The sequence below is a fragment of the Leucoraja erinacea genome, chromosome 18 (genome assembly GCF_028641065.1).
Source record: "Leucoraja erinacea ecotype New England chromosome 18, Leri_hhj_1, whole genome shotgun sequence".
Classification (NCBI taxonomy): domain Eukaryota; kingdom Metazoa; phylum Chordata; class Chondrichthyes; order Rajiformes; family Rajidae; genus Leucoraja; species Leucoraja erinaceus.
This window is the reverse complement of record NC_073394.1, coordinates 15029716-15052387: the sequence shown is the minus strand read 5'-3', so window position 1 is coordinate 15052387 and position 22672 is coordinate 15029716. Positions and strand designations below refer to the sequence as shown.

The 22672-nt window shown below is 41.4% G+C and overlaps 1 protein-coding gene across 3 annotated transcripts in view; it reads right to left on the bottom strand.

Moving 5' to 3' along the window:
• Positions 1 to 16712: 16712 nt before the first annotated feature.
• The window catches only part of LOC129705682 (leucine-rich repeat-containing protein 4C-like), a 268649-nt gene continuing 262689 nt past the window's right edge, over positions 16713 to 22672 (bottom strand). For all 3 annotated transcript variants that reach the window (XM_055649376.1, XM_055649375.1, XM_055649377.1), the window contains one exon: positions 16713 to 20322. In XM_055649376.1, the coding sequence (XP_055505351.1) occupies positions 18350 to 20272 (1923 nt within the window). In that variant the 5' untranslated portion in view covers positions 20273 to 20322 and the 3' untranslated portion in view covers positions 16713 to 18349. The remainder of the gene's footprint in view (positions 20323 to 22672) is intronic.

Genomic DNA, 22672 nt, shown 5'->3' with positions numbered 1-22672 from the left:
CGGTTTCCTCCCACACTACAAATATTTACAGGTTTGTAGGTTAATTGGCTTGGGTTTGTATACTTGGCATAAGTGTAAATTGTCCCTAGTATGTGTAGGATAGTGTTAATGAGCGGTGACCATTGATTGGCGCGGACTTGATGGGCCGAAGGGCCTGTTCCATGCTGTATCTCTAAACTAAAAAAACAAAACTAAAATGCTTTGTAATTTTTTTTTAATCATGTCTGCCAGTGATCTTTTCATTGTCTTTATGCCCTCCTAATTTATTTTCTAAGTAGTCTTCTTCAATTTCTAAACTCTGCAATGATCTCTCCAAATTTCAGTCACCCATGCTAGTCATATGTTTCTTGATTTTCTTCAGTAAACCCTTGATAATCTTGCCATACTTGTCTTTCACTTTTATGGGAACAGGTTGAACCTGAACGCGGACCATCTCACTTTTAAATGACTTGCACTTGTTCCGTATTGTTCTACCTGGAAGCAAATGCTCCCATTCTATTTTTGCCGTGTCCTGCCTCATGTTATTCAAATAGTCTTTTCCCCTAAAATTTAGAACCGTAATTTCCAGACTATCCTTATCCATTTCTATATAAAGAAACTAACTGAATTATGATCGTTATCCACAAAATGTTTCCCCACTGATACTTCCACCACTTTCACAGCCTCATTTGCCAAGATTAGGCACAGTGCAGCTCCAATCAAAGATCCTATAGCATCTTTGGCTCCAACTACACAACGAGGATTATCAATCTATGCATTGGCTAAAAAATAACTCCTCCTGATTCACTGTACTAATCTTACTCTATCTATATTCCTCCAACTAAAACAATCCCATTCTATAGTATTGGGATTACTGCTTGAAAACCTCTCCCCCAAAAAATGACCCACTGAGTTACTCCACCACTTTGTGTCTATCTGCAAGTGGACTGATCTCTATTGTATTGGGAAATTAAAATCCTCCCTTATCGTAGTCTATTGCTCCTGCCCCTTCCTGTCAAATGTCTACATATCTGCTTCTTCATCTCCTGCTGACGATGAGGTGCCTGCAGCAAACCCCCAGCAAAGCGATTGCTCTTTTGTATTTCCAAGTTCTGATCATGTAGCAAAATTTGATGAGCCTTCCAGGACCCCTCCCTGGGTACATGATCAATATGGAGATGGCTCCTCCTCAATTACTTCCCCTTCTATCATGCTTAACACTTTGCACTGTTGATCTGTACCTTTGCCCTTATTTTCCACACATATTGTATCTGTGAACTGGTGCATGAGAAACCTGTGCAGGGGCCAATGCAAATGTCCTCAGCATGCCAGTCAATTCGGGCTAATCTGTGAAAATAAAAATAATTCACTTATGTTAGGCTATTAAAAAAGGTTTTATTTCAGAATATTATGTACTGCCTTCGCACAGACTTTTGTGAACAGATAATGCAGTACATATAATTACAGGTATTATTTGGGACTAAACTTCACGTTTATTTAAGTGAGATAGACAACATTACAACATTATGTTGAAGTAAAATCATCTTCATGGGTGGATAATCCCAAATTAACTTTCATCAACCTATCCATGTCCTTAAGGCCAAACAAGAGTACAAAAGCATTTTCCATCTTTGGGAGAGTTTTTCAAGCAGTAATCCTCTTTCAGTGGGCAGGCAGTTGAAAGATATTGTCATTTTATAGCCCTGAATTTGTAAGAATAGTAAAATCATAATAGATTGCTCAGCAGATTCAAAGTGTCGTTTGATTAGTACAGGTGTCAGCGGTTATGGGGAAAAGGCAGGATAATGAGGTTAGGAGGAAAAAATAGATTATCCATGATTGAATGGGGGTGTAGACTTGAATGGCCTAATTTTGCCCTTATGACCTAAAACAGTTGTATTTAATGTCAGAGAAGGTAACAATCAAGCTTTATAATATCCGGTTTGATATTGGGTGTTAATAACACCACAACCCCCAATCTTATGTCCAGTTCTGGAATCTAGGTTCATGAGTAACAATGGAGTTGATAGAGGGAAGTGTGAGTGGACTAAAACCCCAGAGTTTTAGTTCTGAGGCATTGAGGCATGCTCTGCTTTGTTCTGTACCTTCCCATACCCCAATTTTCCCCTCCATGACTCTCAGTCTGATGAAGGGTCACAACCAGAAAATTTACCTATACCTTTTCTCCAGAGATGCTGCCTGACCCACTGAGTTACTCCAGCATTTTGTGTCTATCTGCTCATGGACTGATCTTTATTCCTTGGTTTCTAAGCCAAAATGAAAAGCTGAATGAATGCAAACATTTTAACATGTGAAGGATACTTCTGAAAGGTATGTTTTGCAGGAATACAAAAATACCCAATGAAACTGTGAAAGTTAATCCAGCATAATGATTTATTTTAACTGTTGGAAGGAGAACATTTTCAAATGAGTTTTACTTCATTTCGAGTCAGATGAGAGCCAATGTTTCCTCAAAAAAATCAGCATGTTTGTATTAATCAAACGGGTTGCCTTCTTCAATAAGTTCAGGGAGGGATTTCATACATGGTGTCACACTCTGAGCCCATAATTTTCACTCATGAGAGGGTGGTGGGTGTATGATAGAGGAGGTATTTGAAGAGGGTTTCATAACAACATGCAAAAGACACATGGACAGGTACATGGATTTGGAGGGATATGGGGTGACTGTAGGCAAATGGGACAAGCTTAGATGAGATAACTAGTTGGCATTGATGAGTTGGGAAAAGGATCTGTTTGCATGCCGTATGACTCTACGATTCCATGATTCTAATTTTAGTTTGGCCACTGAGAAAATGAGCCTTGTTGAATTAGCCCCCAATTGGCCTCAAGAACCAATCCTTCCCACATCTGTCCTGCTCCCAGTCTAGAGCTGTTATCATTTATTTTTGCCACTTCATAGATAAAAGTCATAGTCACACAGTTGCACAACATGGAAGCAGGCCTTTCGGCATAACGCACCCATGCTGACCAAGTTTCCTCCCTCAGCTAGATCCATTTTCCTACATTTACTCCAAGTCTATCTAAACTTTCCTGGCCACCAATGTCTTTTTGAAAAGGACATAAATCTATTTTTTCCTCTCCTTTCTACACTCCATTGCATTATATACACACCCTATCTCATGACTTCTTTGTGAACTTAAGCAAATTATAACATATCATTTAATAACAAGTAAGTACTAATTAGATTATTTCCCTGAAGAATTCCAAGAAAGATGTGAGGCACAACACTATTCTGGGAAAAATTCTAATTTGTTATTGATTTCCTTATCATAATTAAAACTTGGATTCTATAGAGTATGCTGCATCATGTGAGTGCCTTGTAATATCATATATTCAACATCATGAACTGAACACAAAGTAAATAGACACAGCTCTTCATTTTGGTTACCTTCCGCATATGATTTCAAGATTTCATTTAATTTGTCACTTTCTGAATCACATCTAAAATACATTTTTGGAAAAATCAACACACTAGGTTCTGGGAACCATAGCTTCATTCACATGACTTGCATAATGATGATGATGATGATGATCATCATCATTGGTGATCACTCAAATTTGAGTATGATTGTCCTCTAGGTTAGATTTGATCAGTAGCTGCTAATACGGTGATCAATATAGACAAACAATCTTAATTATTTTCCTTAATGCTAATCAAATTATTGACAGGCAATTGATTATATTAACCCAGATTACTGAGGTGAAATTCAATCAATGGAGAACATTTTAAATAAAATGTGTTATTCATTTGACAAATTAAATGATCTTCATTTTGGACAGTTTTCCATTATGAAGTCTACCACAATTCATTCCTGCAAACAACCTTCTACAATCATCTGTTTAATTGCTGATGAAACTTTGCTAATCATTTCCTGTATGTTTTTGACTAGTGTAATCAATCTGGTTGTAAAGATGAACGTAAATGTTGTTTAGTTTAGTTTAGAAATACAGGACAGAAACACGACCCACCAAGGACGTGCTAACCTGCGATCCCCGCACACTAGCACTATCCTTGTGGAGCTCAGAGTTCCTTGGGAGGATGCTGTGCAGGAAGCCTTTGAAAGAAAGAAACTGCGATATACAGAGCTTGCAGCGGAGGCAGAACAGCGGGGCTGGAGAGCTAAGATCTGCCCGGTAGAAATTGGATGTTGAGGATTCGTGGCAGCATCTACCGTTAGGCAGACGAAGGACCTGGGGATCAGCGGACAAGCCCTACGCCAGGCCATCAAAGAAACATCACGGGTGGCAGAGCGGAGTAGCCAGTGGCTTTGGCTGAAGAGGAAATACCCCATTTGATCTCGCAAATAACCGACTCGACAGATGCAGAGGGGGGTGGTTCTGGGACACCAGAATGCACCGTTGAGCCTACTGGAGACGTCGTGGGTTCAATCAGTGAAACGTACGATGAAAGTGGGTGCCCACTTGATAACCCCAATGACGTGTCTGCCTAGCCTTTCTCAACATCGGAGGAGCATAGGTGAGTGCATAAGGCTCCCATCAACACCGGGAGAAAGTTGACATTTGGCACTTTGGATTTTTAACATCTTGTCCTGTGTATTTGGAAACTTTGTAAACACGATAATAAACAACAAAAAAGTTATATATTTATATTATATATAAATATAACCAAAGAATTGTGCAATAATAATGCAAAATCAAAAACAATGCCTCCAAGTCTATGTAAGTCCGGAGCTTATTTGTAGGATGTAGTGTTTGATAGCATGATAGCTGTATGGTTGTACGATTATAGGGAAGAAGCTGCTCCTGAACCTGGACCTAATAGATTTCTGGCTCTTGTATCTTCTTCCCGATGGAAGGAGTGAAATGATAGTGTGGCCAGAGTGGTGTGATGATGATGCCTGCTTTTTTAAGGCAGAGATACATGTAGATCCCTTTGATGGTGGAGAGATCAATACCTGTGATGGACTGGGCAGTGTTCACCCCCTTTTGCAATCTACTTCATTCCTGGTTGTTTGAGTTGCCATGCTAGGCCATGATGCAACCAGTAAACGGTATGCTTGTCGAAGTTCAAGAGAGTATTAGTTGACATACTGAATCTCCCCAATCTTCTATGGAAGTAGAGGCATTGATGGGCTTTCTTTATGATTGGCTCAATGTGCTGAATATCAGTAAATAACGAAAGATGGAATGATGAGCTCAAATATCACAGGATCGATCTGGGATATTTGACGGTTCCTCAATTCTAGTTGTTTTGTGGCATGATTGTGCTACCATAATTCAGTGCCAACTCTCTCAATGTACATTCCATGAATAAAAAAAATCCAGTTGAAAAGAATGTTAGGCAGTGTGTAAAGTATCCAGCCACATTCAGATCAATGCCATGCTCTTAAGAGTCATGTTCAGCCAAAGGTAAACTCAATCTAGAGGATATCAAAATTGCGAATAAAGCAGGACTGCAAAATGTTTTATCAGAGCCTCTAAACTAAGATCTGATGGAATACTTTGCCAATGGACTTTGAAATAGCAAAGGAGTGGAAGGAATCCAGAGTTCTAGCTTTTGTCAATCAGGCTGATGACACAAAAGTATAACAATCTATAGACACAGAATGCTGGTGTAACTCAGCAGGACAGGCAGCATCTCTGGAGAGAAGGAATGAGTGATTGGTGTTGAGACTCTTCTTCAGACTGAGAGTTGGGTAAACAATGTCCTGTTTCCTTTATCATCATTACTTTTCTGCATTTCTTTCATTCATTTTGAATAAGTGAATAAGTGAATTTATAGATTCACTTATCTATGAAAGTAATTATGCAGGTACTATGAAAATAATCATGCATGTATTTAAGGGAGAGTTAGATAGAGCTCTAGGGGCTAGTGGAGTCAAGAGATATGGGGAGAAGGCAGGCACGGGTAATTGATAGGGGACGATCAGCCATGATCACAATGAATGGCGGTGCTGGCTCAAAGGGCCGAATGGCCTCCTCCTGCACCTAGTTTCTATGTTTCTAGGCAGTGAAGAAAGCGAATGGCATGTTGGCCTTTATAACAAGAGGAATCGAATATAGGAGCAAAGAGGTCCTTCTGCAGTTGTACAGAGCCCTAGTGAGACCACACCTGGAGTATTGTGTGCAGTTTTGCTCCCCTAATTTGAGGAAGGACATTCTTGCTATTAAGGGAGTGTAGCGTAGGTTTACAAGGTTAATTCCCGGGATGGCGTGACTGTCATATGCTGAGAGAATGGAGCAGCTGGGCTTGTACACTCTGGAGTTTAGAAGGATGAGAGGGTATCTCATTGAAACATTTAAGATTGTTAAGGTCTTGGACACGCTAGAGGCAAGAAACATGTTCCCGATGTTGGGGGAGTCCAGAACCAGGGGCCACAGTTTAAGAATAAGGAGTAAGCCATTTAGAATGGAGACGAGGAAACACTTTTTCTCACAGAGAGTGGTGAGTCTGTGGAATTCTCTGCCTCAGAGGGCGGTGGAGGCAGGTTCTCTGGATGCTTTCAAGAGAGAGTTAGATAGTGCTCTTACAATTAGCGCATTCAGGGGATATGGAGAAAAGGCAGGAACAGGGTACTGATTGGGGATGGTCAGCCATGATCACATTGAATGGCGGTGCTCGCTCGAAGGGCCAAATGGCCTACACCCACACCTATTGTTTGTCGTCTATTTGTTCTATATCTCTCTACGTCACCTTCTATATCTCTCGTTTCCCTTTCCTCCAACTTTCAGTCTGAAGATGTCTATCTTCAGTTTAAACCAGCAGCTAAAGTTCTCACTCTATCCCTCCATACCATCACACCAGCTTCTCATTTTCACCCGCATACAGCTAACAATGGCCTGTTTCCTTTATCATAATTACTTTTTTGCATATATTTAATTCATTGTTCTTTTTCTCTTTACATCATCTTCTATATCTCTCGTTTCCCTTTCTCATGACTTTCTGCCTGAAGAAGGGTCTTGACCCGAAACATCACCCATTCCTTCTCTCCAAAGATAACCATATAACCATATATGCCCTGCTGAGTTACACTGCGATTTGTGTCTATCTTTGGTTCAAACCAGCATCTGCAGTTCCTTCCTACACACTTCATCTGCAGTTCTTCCTACATATAACAATCTACATCATTGCTCAGAACCTGCCTGAAGCTGGTGGCATGGCAATGCTTCATCCTTACTTCACAAAGAACAAGGGGTCACAGTTTAAGGATAAGGGGGAAATCTTTTAGGACCGAGATGAGGAAAACATTTTGCACACAGAGAGTGGCGAATCTCTGGAATTCTCTGCCACAGAAGGTAGTTGAGGCCAGTTCATTGGATATATTTAAGAGGGAGTTAGATGTGGCCCTTGTGGCTGAAGGGATCAGGGGATATGGAGAGAAGGCAGGTACAGGATACTGAGTTGGATGATCAGCCATGATCATATTGAATGGCAGTGCAGGCTCGAAGGGCTGAATGGCCTACTCCTGCACCTATTTTCTATGTTTCTATGTTTCTAAGTTATAACATGAGAAAAACTACATTGAGCAGTTGTTGTCACTAACAAGCCACGTAGAAACTGTCTTTTATTACAAATTAGAGCATCATACATTTGTATCTCATTTCATTTTGATGGCACAAGGTGGAATGCATTGCTGTAGAAACTATGCAAGAGCCTCAACTATCTAACCTCGTCACTCTCATTACATGCAGACTGAATGACTGCAAAATGTGCAGCCACACAGCAGACAAAACCAGGTGGAAATTGAATGATGACGTCCATGATCAGGTTACCTACATTCATCTGTGTGGATGATAGAGTACTTACAAAGGAATCATCCTCCCTTCAAGATGACTGAAAAGACATTTGCAGGAGATCAACATATACTGAAGAGTTATTTAAAAAATAGTTGCTTGAAGCCCAATCCAGCCATGATGTTGGTGTCACATAGAACATAGGTACAGGAATATAAGCCGTTCGACCTTTCGAGCCAGCACCGCCAATTTTATATGATCATGGCTGATCATCTAAAATCAGTACCCTGTTCCAGCTTTCTCCCCATATCCCTTGATTCCCTTTGCCCTAAAAGCTATGTTGCATTCTCAACCATTCTAAATAGAAACTGTTCTCTTGTACCTGCCCAATTGTGCTGGGTGCCTCTCCACATGCAAACTACTTTAGTTCTTCCTCTTAGCAAGGCACAATTCCAGACATAAGCCAGTGTTTCCATGTGTAAGATTAAATGTCAACTCCAATTTTGCAGTGTTGTCCACTTTTTGCTTGGTGATCTTTTCCTGTATCCATTGATTCTTTTAGCCCTAGGAGCTAAATCTACAAACCAGATCCAAGACCATTCGATTTTTAGCAGGCGATCGTTTGTCATTGAACTAATTCTAAACCAAAGAACCCTGGAGTTGTATTGGGTTAGATGCATAGCTGTCATCAACAGAAGCACCCGCAAGTTCCAAGAGGAATGTCAGACAGAAGTTAGCATGAACAATATGTGAAAATGATGCTCCATTTCATGGGCTTTGATACTGCTGATAATAATTGCAAGAGGGGAAGGCTAGTCACCAGTCTAGTAATTCACTTGGCAGGGTACAATAGCCACATCTGCCAATGTGCCAAATGTGCAACACCAAACTAGAAGAAAAATGATTTTGTCCAAAACTCTTTCATTCATCTTTTGGTTAGTCTAATACATGTTAGTGTTGGAATGCACAACATTAATTGACTTTTCACATTGTCAACAAACTGACAAAAACATGACAAATCAGGCAGCTTTTGGAGCCTGCTGAGAATGTCATTTTATGTTAGTAACAAAAGTATAAAGCATTCATCCATTAATGTTCTTCTTAATTGATTCCAAACTTATTAGCATATCTCATAATAGATTATTAAAAGCCATGTTATTCCATCTGTGGAATTGAATTACTGTCCACCAAAAGCAGATGTAGGAACTGAAGGTAACTCAGCAGGTCAGACAGAATCTTTGTGGAGAACATGGATAGGTGACGTTTTGGGCCGAGACCCTTCTTCAGACTGATTGTAGTGGGGGAGAAGACAGCTGAAAAAGGGGTGAGGCAGGACAAAGCGTGGCAGGTGGACACAGGCAAAGGGGGAATTTAGATGGTTGGAACAAATGCCAGAGATAAGATCAGAAGGTGTGAGACAGGTTTGAAGAGTTGCGGATTGTGAAGCTTGAAAAGGGAAAGTAGCAGGAGGGGGAAAGGGGGTAGTGGAGGGAAGAAATAGGTGGGGGTTCAGGTGGGGCACAGGGGTGGGAAGGGTGGGAAATAAATAAGGGGGTTGGAGAGGGGGGGGAGGGGTGGTATTATCCTCTGTCATTCAAAAAGATGTAGAATTGCCTCCAGTTGAGTTATGCACAAAGCACACGAAAAGATCCAGTGGTTTACAAATACAGTGTAAGGCACTACCACAAACTTAATTGATATACCCATGGCCTGAATCAGATATGTGCCTCTCACGCAGATGCAAGACTTCACAATGAATGTGAGGTTTTCTTTGGTGAAATATGAAGAATCTGCAGATCAGGTCTCGGCTTCTGGAGTCCAGCACTTGAAACCAGACTAATAGGCCGTTTGCACCCCTCACCAACATACCTTAGCTTCATTGAGGCCACCCTAGCGACACCCTTGTGATTGTGACTTTCCTAATGAGTGATAACAACCCTCCCAGATGTCCAGCTCATATCTAGATATTGTCATCCTTTAGTTTAGTTTAGCTTAGTGTCACATGTACCGAGGTCCAGTGAAAAACATTCTTTGTTGTATGCTATCCAGTCGACGGAAAGGCTGTACATGATTACTATCAAGTCGTCTACAGTATACAGTTACAAGATAAAGGGAATTACATTTAGTGCAAATGTCCATAAAGTTCGATTAAGGATAGGCCGAGAATCTCCCATGAGGCAGATGGTAGGTCAGGGTTGCTCTCTGGTTGATGATAGAATGGTTCAGTTGCCTGTTAACAGGGCAGAAACTGTTCCTTAATCTGGAGGTTTTTATTTTTGCACTTCTGTACACCTTGCCTGATGAGAGAGGGGAGAAGAGGGAGCGTATGGGTGAGACTTGTGTTTGATTATGTTGTTGGTCTTGCCGAGGCAGCGTGAAGTGTAGATGGAGTCCATGGAATGGAGGCTGGTTTAAAAGTCATGTTGCCCATCTACCTAATTTGCTTCTCCCCTCTACATCACAGTTCCTCACTCACTTTGTCTTGCCCTCGTGTTGGTACTATGCAAAGACTGTTTTATTGAATATGAGTACTTAGGCTATGCAGCGCTGGTTTAGTGGGAGGTTTCGGGCACCATTGATTGTTCTGCCTTGCACCGTCTTGCTGAATCTTCCAAGTTGATGTTGAGTGGCAAATGGGGAGATTGGGTTGTGATATGTAGACCCTTCAGTTGTGCTGATGTTTGTAATGCAGGTTTGGATCATCTATTTACCTCCAATCTTAGTTTAGTTTGGAGATGCAGCATGGAAACAGACCGCTCGGCCCAGCAAGCCCGCACCGACCAGCAATCCCTGCCCATTAACGCTACCCTGCACACACTCGGGACACTTTTTTTTAACATTTATACCAAGTCAATTAACCTAGAGACCTGTACGTCTTTGGAGTGTGGGAGGAAACCGAAGATCTCGGAGCAAACCCACGCAGGTCATGGGGAGAGTGCACAAACTCCGTACAGGCAGCATCTGTAGTCAGGATCGAACCCGGGTCTCTGGCGCTGTAAGACAGTAGCTCTACCGCTAAGCCATCATGCCACCCCAAACTCATATCTTTGCGGATATATTGGATGTCACAGCTCATGTACCCAATTGGAATCACAGTTATAACCTGTCTATGTCAGCTGCGCTCTGTTACCTCTGACCAGAAGTTTCGTGGTCAAGTCCCACCACTGTGATTTGAACCCAAAAATCAAGGTTGGCATTCTAATGTATTGGTCTGGACTGGAGCATAGTGTCGTAAGCTGCCATCTTTCAAATGAGAGGTTAAACCCAGGCTGCGGTGGATAACGGATAACAAACCAAACGATGACGAAAATACCTAATTTTACATGAGATGCGTTGCAGCTGGTTGAACAGCAGTAGTGCTCCTTTTGTAATTCCTGTGAAAAGCAGTAATTAAAGATACCGTAGAGGCACAAAGAAAACTTAGCAAAGATATAGCTAGCAATAGACTGGAAGGAAGAACAGCAGGGTTGTGCAAATTACAGTATTCATATCAAGGAACAGGTGGTGGTGCCCCTGACATGAAACAGCTCACACTTTCCAACGAAGCTTTCACAAATTATTTGGGAAGGAAACAGGGAGATCTTGGAATTGTCAAAGATAATGCAAGGGAGGAAAGCTGGTGCTATAGGCACGCCATATCCAGTTAGCTTATTGTGTTATGCATGAGAGCATAGTGCACATGTTGTGAAAAGTACTTCAAGCGAAAATGATTTTAGAAATCATGTGGATACATGAATCTCAATTGCAGGTAATCTGTTTATTCTGCTGTTTTGCTGATGAGAACAAGTTGGTCTACTGTTCGATTTGTGTTCAACTTCACATTGTTTTTCAGTACAATAAAAATCCATTATATCATTGCCATTAAATCGCTGTCCTGTAAGTGACCTCAGCTGGCAATTCGCAGCCGTGATGCAAAGCAGCTTTTATTTTTGATGCTCTCACTTATTCTGCACATAACTCATCCCAGCAAGTGAAACGGTTTCAGTTTTACCATGCTGTCAGAAGAGACACAGTGACTTTTTTGCTGCTCGTACATTTGGCAGATGGTGGGGCTGTGCAGGCGAGGTTGGGAAACAACTGCTGCTGAAATTGCAGGCAACTTCCTTCAGTCATAAATTACTTTCACATTCGACTTCAGCTGTGAAATACTGAATAATTCTGTCATTAATGACCTTTGCAAAAGGATTTCTCAGCAACCTAAATATCGGTCTTTTCACTAGCTTTTTTTATTCCACTTTCAAAGAGCGAGATTTCTCAGACACATTAGTCCACTCACCATATCGGAATCATACCTTTGACTTTCTTACCTGCTTCTGTAGATTCCACTGTAACATACAAGATATCTTTGAGTAAGGTAGGTTTCCCCTTATTTTTCACTGAGAACAATTGACTATTTTTGTTTGAATGGAGCTTCTTACAGACACCTGAAATGTGCAACGAGTATATATTTCTATATTGTGTTTTGTTTTGTCTTTATTTCATCACTAATAATCCAGACATGTTCGTTCAATGTGTGCTTATTGCCCCAAGGTCCCATATTGTTTCTAAGTGTGCATTGGGACCGGTTCAAAAATTAAATCAATCTCGTTTGAGCCCCAAAGCTGAATTAGCTCGATTTATCAAGGGCTCGTACTGTATATCCACACTGTATATCAAAATATGTTCCATAATTGACTGAGATCTCCTAGTGAATCAGAACATTCTTAGTAAAGTGCCTTCAAATATATTTTTAGTTTATTTTAGAGAAACAGCGAGAAAACAGGCCATTCGGCCCACTGAATCCGCACCGACCTGTGATTCCCAGACACTACACACACGAGGGACAATTTTATAATGATACCAAGCCAAATAACCTACAAACCTGTACGTCTTTGGAGTGTGGGATGCAACCGGATCTCTTGGAGAAAACCCATGCAGGTCACGAGGAGAACGTACAAACTCTGTGCTGACAGAACCCATAGTCAGGATCGATTCCGGTTTTCTGGCGCTGTCAGGCAGCAACTCAACCTATGTGCCACCGTGTTTTACGAATAATAAGACCTTCATGCTCTTAAGCTTTTGGCACCAATCTGAACAACCTTATTCCAGGAAATGGTATTGTGTTGGAAGGGTGGCGTAAAGTTGGACAATGAGCTCTTAAATAATGGGAGGAAATTTCATGATCATAACTGTGCATTTTAGTCAGAACAGAAGTTGCACATTTTCTGATAACATCAATGTCATGAATGACACTTTTTCATCATGGAGTTAGTGAGACTGATAGTGAACGTTTCAAATTATGCCTGGACTATCGTCTTAAAACAGTGGAATAATCAATTTGGTCCTCTCGGTCTGCTCTAATATTTAATACAATCATTGCTTATTTGCCACAGATCCCCTATTTCTGCCTTCCCCCATAACTCTTAATTCTGTTTGCATTAAAAGATATATATCTATCTCCTTCTTGAACATATTTGATGACTTGTATAAGATGGAACTGCAAATGCTGGTTTAAACCGAAGATGGACACAAAAAGCTGGCGTAACTCAGCGGGGCAGGCAACATGTCTGTAGGGAATGAATGGGTGATGTTTTGGGTCGAGTCCCTTCTTCAGACGAAGGGTCTTGACCCGAAACATCACCCATTCCTCTCCAGAGATGCTGCCTGTCCCGCTGAGTTACTCCAGCTTTTTATGTCTATATTCGATGACTTGTCGGCCCACTCCACCCCCCATCCAGACCGACTGACATTGATGGTATTGAATCCTACAGGATCACCACGCTTCACGTGATGACATTTCTCCTGATCTCGATGCAAAATGACATATCTCATATCTCAAGGCTGTGACCACTTGGTTATTGCTTTTCATAACATATTTCACCTTTCTCGTTTTTTAGACTAGTTGGAAGTTTATAGCTACAGTCTGAATTTGAAATGAACACAGAATTATTGCTCGAGGAAGTTCTCGGTAGACAGAAAAGGTGATTTGTAATTGGAAAACAATTCCAAACGTTGTTCATCTATAACAATTTGATAAAGAAAATCAGTAGAAAACAGTTCTTATATTATATATTCCAGGAAATATCTTTGCCAGTAATCCTTTGAAAATATTCTGCCATTTTTTCTTACGAATAAGCACGTTTGTAGGTTGTAAAGCCTTCAAGCCATCATGCCAGTGCCTTTACCCTTTTCAATTATTATGTTCTGAGCTCTCCCACTTCAGCTGTGTTTTTATTTTCTGAAATCTACGCATTCAGTTATTTTGCATTAATTAGCCATACCTTTGAATAATGTCTCGACATGCAGTACTTGAGGGCCACTGTTACCATGGAGAAACTGCTTAGTTACGTTTTTGTACGAGGTTACACTTGGGGATGCAGATTGTGTCAAATACAGACGGTACATTGCATGAATGGGCCTTCATTTTCTTGACGTATGGGCCTTCATGAATGAGCCTTTATTTTCTTTTTTTCACAAAACAATCTACATAGTTTGTGGGTCGGAATGCTCGCTCTTTGACTGTTTTTTCAAAGGATTAATTTTATGAAATGAACAAACAGAATTTCATAGTGTATTTCTCGGAAACCTATTAGGCATTTTATATATATATTCATTCAAACATTCATTTTAAATTATTCCTGTTCTCTTATTCCTCCAAAAGAATTGGAGTCATAGGGGCATACAGCGTGAAAAAAGGACCTTCGGCCCAATTTGTCCACACCGACCAACATGTCCCATTTCCACTATTCCGACCTGCCAGCATTTGGCCCATATCCTTCTAACCCTGTCCTATACATGTACCTGTCTAAATGTTTCTTAAATGTTGCAATAGTAATTCTACCAGGATATCGCCATCCTCTGCTCTTGTTCACAAGCTTATTCCCTATTAATTCAAAGTAATACACTTAATATGCTTTACGATGCATGGCTCTGACCTTTGTAATTCCTATGATCTTCAGGTCTGATCTGCAAACGTGTCCTGGTGCTCTGAATACCTGAACATGATTTTTACCTTGTTTAAATATTGAAATCAAATACCAAGAATATTCCAAAGGCCTTACTGCCAAACAAAAAAAAAGGTAATTTAATTTAAATTACAAGTTCTAGATTAACTTAACTAGCACTTTTAACCTCTTGGGTTGTGGTGTAAGTTGGGTCCACGCGAGGAGAGTGAAGACAGTGATCATGTGGATACACAACTCACTTGCATTAAATTGTGTTAAGGTGTCAAAAATATCAAGATGCATGGGCAAGGCACTCCTTTCAAATAGAAACACAACAATTCACAATTCCATTTCACTGTCACATCGTAAAATGATGTAATGTTCTTCCCAGGAGTACTGGCAAATGAGGTTAATTGGGTTGCATTACAAATGATCTTTAAATGAGGTGTTAAGATTTTTAATTAAATCTTGAAAGCTTAGACCACTCATCATAATATCTTAAAAAGGAACCATAAATATTAATGTAAATCTATTCACATGAAATGATATTCTTCAGAGGCAAAGATGTAATTTTATTCCATTAAGGGCACCAGATGTTTTTTAAATATTGTAAACAATGTAACTAAAATAATCTTCGTTCAATGAGAGGGAAGGATGGGAAAAATGCATGTCTGGCCACTAATACCTTCATTTCATACAAGGTGAAGATTGGTTTTCCTAATTTTTGTGCAAAATGTTCAAGGTAACACATATAAACTTTGACAATGTTCAATTTCTAGTCCCCAGGGTTAGTAGTCACCGTTTATGGTGGCATGAACTACAACAGATGGATTAGCTTTTACTTATTTTGTTCACTGCATGTGGGCATTGATGGCACAATATCGTTTATTTTGCTTCCCCAGATATCATTAGCTTGTAATTGACAACTTCTGTGAAATATCACATCCGATGAGCAAAAAACAAACAGCTGGAGGAACTCAATGGGCCTGTAGAGGGAAATGTGCAGATGCCATTTTGGGTTGGGACCCTTCTTAAAACCGATGGGATCGAATGGAGATAGCTGATCAAACAAGTTGAGGGGAAGAGATGGGGCAGGAGTTGGTAAGTGAAGGATGAATTCAGGTAAGGAGGGGTTGATTGGCATACGAGTCATGTGTGGGGGGGGGGGGGGGGGGGGGGGGGGGGGGTGTGTGGAGATAGTCCTAAAGGCTGGAGGTGTGGAGTGGAGACGGTAAAGCAGTGCTAATGGTGGAATCTGAAAAGGAAGTGAAATATAGAACTAGAGAGAGGGACAGTGGGTTGATGGAGAAAAGGGAGAAAAGAAAAATGGGGCCTCAGAGTTGGGCTGAATGGATGGAGGAGAGGAAAGGCAGGTAGGTATGGAAATGGGAAGTGATATCAATGTGAAGTAACCAGGAACTCAGCAGCTCCTGGCAGACAAAATGCAAGTATTCGGTGAAATGATCACCTGGTTAATGCCTAGTCTCATCGATGCAGAGCAGACCCCCATCCAGAGCACCGAATACAATAGATGACATTGGTAAAGGTATGTCTCACTCTGCCCCACCTGGAAGGGATGTCTAGTCACTGAATAGATGTGAGGGGTGGAGGTGTAGGGGCAGGTGTTGCACCTCCTCCAGTTGCAGCATAACGTGAATGGGAAAGGGCAGGTGGGGAGAGATGAAAGAACCAAGTTTTCATGGAGAAAGGCCCTTCAACATTCCTTCCTATTCCCAAAATGACCCGTCTGTTCATGGCTTCCCCATTGCCAGAGAGGCCACAAGCAAACCAGAAGACCAGCATCTTATATTCCAATTGGGTAGTCTTCAACCCAAATGCCTGAACATTGATTTCTCCAATTTCAGGTAAAAACCATCGTCCTAATGGATTTGCCTCCACCCTACTGTGCATAACCTTCTTTCCACTACCCATCACCTAGTTCATTTGCCCTCCTTCACCTCCTCTACCTGCTCACTGAAAACTCCTCCTAATTCTGGATTCACCATTCCCCCCCCCCCCCCCCCCCCCCCCCCCCTCCCCCCCCCCCCCCCACCCCCACCAATTCCCATCAACCCCACCATCACTCTCTCTGGTCACTCGTTCTACATTACACTCCAGACCTTCCCTTCTTATAAATCCCACTGACAAATTGGGCCGAAGGGCCTGTTTCAGTGCTCTTTGACTATCTCCACACTTTTCTCCCCTACCTCATTCATCTGCCAAGCAATCCTTTCTCACCTGGTCCTACAATTTTCACTTGCCAGTTTTTTGCAACACCCCTTCCCCTCACATCTTTCTCCCAGATATTCATCCTCTGTACCATTAATCTGAACAAGGGTTCCGAACAGCAACATCGTCTGTTGATCTCCCTTCACAGATGCTGCCTGTTCCTCCAGCATTTTCTTTGTTGCTCAACATTTTAGCATCTGCAATCTCTTGTGTCCTCATAACATCACACGATGCTGATAAATAGGAATTTGATCCAATAACAGTGTGGAAACCCATAATATTTCCAAATCAAATAGATCAGAGGTATTATTTGGAAGAACATTTTGCAGTGCACTGGGATATATAGATACAAACCTTTATCAATCCATCAGGATAGAGAAATCGGGACACCAATCCAAATATTATGTGATAAATAGTGTGCTGTTTTTAACATTACCTGCAAACTTATATATTTCTAATCCCTTGATAAATAGATTATTTGTACAATCTTCACCTCTGGATATGAGAAAATGCACAGTTTATCCAACTGACAGGTCTCCAGTGGCATAACCTTTACTGTGAAGTAAGCTTCATAATCTTCAAGTGTCTCACCCGCTGCATGTGCTGAATGCTCGTCTCAAAATACCAGACAACAATTATGTGTTGAGTACCCATGCATTGAACATGGAGTAAGTATTGACAGGAAATCACATTTGTCATTGCAGTCTTTTTGTCCAAAACATGTTGTTTTTAAAATGGTCACTTGCCATACCTCCATAACCTTGTGCTATGTTAACATGACAGAATGAGAAAAAGATAATGCAGTTATTGTACAAATTAAATTAGATTTAAGCTAACCAAATTTGAAGTACTGAGTCCTTGGGTTAATACGTTACAGAATACTGCAAATACAGTGTCAAATTCCAACTTCAGAACCATTAATTTTGATATCTGAAGGTACTGAAAACCAACAATAGTTTATTTATAATCTTATTTAGTACTTAACTACAAATTCTGGATCTAGAATTGTTTAAAAGATCATGGGTATGTGTTTTTTTTTTGTTTTTTTTTACAAGCAATCTTCACAGAATGATTCTGTTTGTAAATATAGAACAAGATGATACATGGAAAATAAAAGATTTAATATAAATCTACCTCTAATACTGCATTCTCTGTCATTACCGGTTGTAAGAGTCATGAAATAACAGAAAGAGACAAAACAGACTGAATCTCACCACTAGAATTCACCATAAAAACCCCATGTGAAACATAATCCTTACAAAATATCTGAATAGTCCCTTGGAGAATCAAAATCTCCTATGAAAAACATGGTGATGACTAAATTATTGGGCGCAGCATCATGTCAAATCAGTGTTTAGAATACACATAATTGTCTCTGTTTTTAGATCACAATAGAATTATTTTTAATAAATAAACCTCTTTAAAGACACTTCTTTTAAACAGTAGAATCAGCCTTGTCCTGTTTGTCATTTTGTAAATTTTGTGTATTTTATCCCCCCCACTCATATTTGTGTCTCTTGCACATTGTCCTTAGAGTTCATTGGCATCAATAATGGTTCATGCACGGAGCTGTGTAGTGAGTTAATCGCGTTTACCGTGGTGGTGTGACTGAATGGAGCTTTATAAGAGTTAAAATGGTTCATATACTCATGCTCTATAGTGGGCATGGTTAGGTGACTCTCCACAGCAGTACTGCCTGCGATGTCATCTTCTGCATTGATGATTTCGATGCTCCTGGTGGGAGCATGGTGGTTCTGGTGCTGATGCTGTTTGCGCATTTTGTAAAAAATGATTAACATCACCGCTGCCATAAGTGTGATGGCCACAAAGCAACCAATAATAATCTTTGTGGTTTTCATCACCTCATCCAGGCCAGGCATGACATTTTCTCCTGCCTCCGTAATGGCGACTGTGATTGTCTTTTCTGTCGATTTTGTGCTCCGAGGAGTCAAGGAGGTCGTTACAAATGTTGTATCCCACTCGCTGAAAGGCGTAGGCCTAAATTTATCATCCGTTGTGTGTACCTGCACAGATGGCTCCATCGTCTCCACTGTAACGGTTGTAAAATAAGTGAAAGTGCTGTTCTCCGTGGCAGTCACGTTCAGCGTGGCTGAAGCCGTTGTGTTCCCTGCAGAATTGCTCACCAAACAAGTATACAATCCCGTGTCCTCGGCGGTCACATTTGTGAAATTTAATGTGCCATCGTTCAGCACGGAAATACGAACCTTGTATGCTCCATGAGTCATAATTGTGCCGTTGGGAGTAATCCAACTCACCGAGGTCATGGAGGTCGACGCCCGACATTTCAACTCCGCTGCCATTCCCTCGGTCAGATTGAGATCGGTGGGAGCCTCGACAATTACCGGGGCGTAGCAGTTGAATTTGTTCTGGTCAAGTTCTCCGATGTAATTCCCTTTTAAACTTGGGGGTGTGTGACAACGAGCGCAACACGTCGTGTTGGAGGGTACAATCTCCTTCAGCCACCAGCTCAGCCACAAGATATCGCAATTGCAGTTCCAGGGGTTGTGATGCAGGTGCACCCGCTCGAGATGGTGAAGGGGTGTGAACAGGTCATGGGGCAGCAGAGTCAGGTTATTATGTGCCAGGTTAAGCTCTATGAGTGACTGAAGGTCGTCAAAGGCGTTCCTCTCAATCACTTGGATCTGAGCATGCATCATCCACAGTTTTTGCAGGTTGGTTAAACCCTGAAAGGAGCCCGGTCGCATTAATGAAAGCCGATTCCCTGATAGTTCCAGTTCCTCCAGTTTTATCAGAGGCATGAGGTTTGGGATTTCCCGAAGATTACACATACCAAGGTTCAGATATCTTAAATTTGACAGACCTTCAAAGGCTCTGTCCGAGATATATTCAAGTCTTTTAAGCTCGCCTAAGTCTAATCTCCTTAGAGATGGAATTCGATTGAAAGCGTACGATGGTATGCTTTCAATTGGATTATTCCTCAGCCACAGCTCCTTCAGTTTGGATAGGTACTCAAAAGCTCCACTGGGAATGGTGGAGAGGCGGTTGTCAAATAGCTCCAGGGTGTTGAGATTCGTCAGGCCATTAAAGGCCCCAACCTCTATCTGCCGTATGTGGTTCTTACTTAACTGTAGAATCTCCAGGTGCCGTAAGTGTTTGAAGCTGTCAGCTTTGATCACTTGGATCTTGTTTTCTTGAAGGTTCAGGTAGCGCGTGTTGATGGAGATGCTATCCGGCACTTCCCTCAGGTTCCGCCGGGTACAGATCACTTTACTGAACTGATTACTACAGGAGCACACAGAAGGGCAGGTCTGGGCTCTGACCAAACCAGCCACCACCAGAAGTTGCAGAGCCAACAGCAGCACAAATAAGGGGTCGAGTATGGACCTGTTAAACCTTGGACCTATCATCATCTGCTGTGGATGAAATGTCATCTTGTTCAACATTCATAATTTACTGGATGTTAGTTTTCTTGAGTTCAAGTTATTAGTGTAACCTGAAAAACAAAGAAAAGATAGAATTAATGCTGTGAACCAGTGTAAAACTAGATTATTTTGTCAGCTCAAGTTATATTGCTTTTCCTGTGCAGTTGCCCCTGTTCAGCAATGTAATACATGCAATAATCTGTGACATTGATATGCAATAAATGGAGGGATATGGATCATGTGCATGCAGAGATTAGTTTAACTTGGCATCATGATGGGCGATGGGCCTGCTTCTGTGAACTTCCCCACTGGCAGATTGCCCTAATGTCACTTATATACTAACAGGGTGATCATACCTTCAAATAAACCTTGAATATTCTTGAATTCAAAATTGCCCATGGATCATTTGTCCGAAGCATGCACTGTAGCAACTGCTCATACTACTCCACTTCCCAAATTTTGATCAATTGTCTCCAAAGCCCTTGCCACATAGCAAGTTTAAAGGATTAACACCTGTACCTCTGGCTGCTCTTTCAATTTAATCCCAATTTCAAAAACATGACTTCTATCTGAGAAATACAGACTCAGAAATTATTCCCAACAATGAGTTGAATTGTTCCAAACATTAAATACCATATATTTAATATTAGACCCACTCCTGTTTCAACCACTTAAAAGTCACAGTCCGACAACATAAGTAATCAAACTGCAAATAAATAACACATTATTGGAAAGTATTTAGTCAAATATTTTCTGAATTTGTATGAATTGCTTTGGTAACGATAAAAGGGAAATTGGCAGAGAGGCAAACCCTCCAGATCCACATCTTTGTAAATATTTTTTACACTCTTTCCAGTTTAATGCCATTCTTCCCATAGCATTCATTCAATCATTCAATCATTCATTCATTCATTCATTCATTCATTCATTCATCATCATTGAAAACATTAGCGACGCAGTGGTGCTGGTTTCCGACGGGAACGGTGACGTTCGCACCACACATCTCTGTCCTCCAGTTCCTGCGGACTTCCGCCGCCTGGAGTATAGGATTTTGGTGTGTGTGCTTTATCATCATTCCTTACAGTGCTATGTACGGCTGATCGCAACTTCTACTGAAGTGTGGATGGTCGTTGGCTCGCGAGAAGCTCATCCGCCCTTTGACAGGTCTGATTTTGGTCCTGCTGGGGGTCCACAGCCCCCTCCTCACCTGGCAAACCATGTGGGGGAGACGGTTTAGTCACTGACTATCCGACCATGGAGCAGGTAGCACATGGTAACCGTGGCGGGGGGAACCCCTGACCTGACCTGAGTAACTAATACTAAATACAGCACTCCAAATGTGTCATTAACACCATCTTGTAGAGCTGTAACATGAAGTCCCATCCTTTTTAGTTTAGTTTAGTTTTGAGATACAGTGCGGAAACTGAACCTTCAGCCCACCGAGTTCACGTCGACCAGCGATACCTGCACGTGACAATTGGTAGTAGAGTGGACTGTGAAGAAATGTATCTAAAAGGAATAGACGATGTTTTGGGTCGATACAACTTCTGCATTCTGAGACTGACTAAGTCTGAAGAAGGGTCTCGGCCCGAAACGTCACCTATTTCTTTTCTCCAGAGATGCTGTCTGACCCGCTGAGTTATTCCAGCTTTTTGTGTCTATCTTCAGTCTAAACCAGCATCTGTAGTTCCTTCCTACACAATAGACAATACAATATGCCCTGAAAGCCTAGCATGTATTTTTCAATTCAATAAATTGAAATTTTATTAACATATTTTGCAAAACGTATTGCTAGGGCATCATTTTTGCAATGATTTCAAAATAGTTTACATCATGGGAAAACAGACTTTTATATTGCATATATTAGGAATTTATTTTTAGGTGAATTAGTAGAATTGTTCGAAATTCAAGTACCAGCAAATACAGATAATAGGATAAATGTATTCAGTAATAGTGACATATTTTCTATATCTATATCGGTGAGACCAAGCGGAGGTTGGGCGATCGTTTCGCCGAACACCTCCGCTCGGTCCGCAATAACCAAGCTGACCTCCCGGTGGCTCAGCACTTCAACTCCCCCTCCCACTCCATCTCCGACCTCTCTGTCCTGGGTCTCCTCCATGGCCACAGCGAGCAGCACCGGAAATTGGAGGAACAGCACCTCATATTCCGTTTGGGGAGTCTGCATCCTGGGGGCATGAACATCGAATTCTCCCAATTTTGTTAGTCCTTGCTGTCTCCTCCCCTTCCTCGGTCCCCCTGCTGTCTCCTCCCATCCCCCAGCCTTCGGGCTCCTCCTCCTTTTTCCTTTCTTGTGCCCCGCCCACCCCCGCACCCGATCAGTCTGAAGAAGGGTTTCGGCCCGAAACGTTACCTATTTCCTTCGCTCCATAGATGCTGCTGCACCCGCTGAGTTTCTCC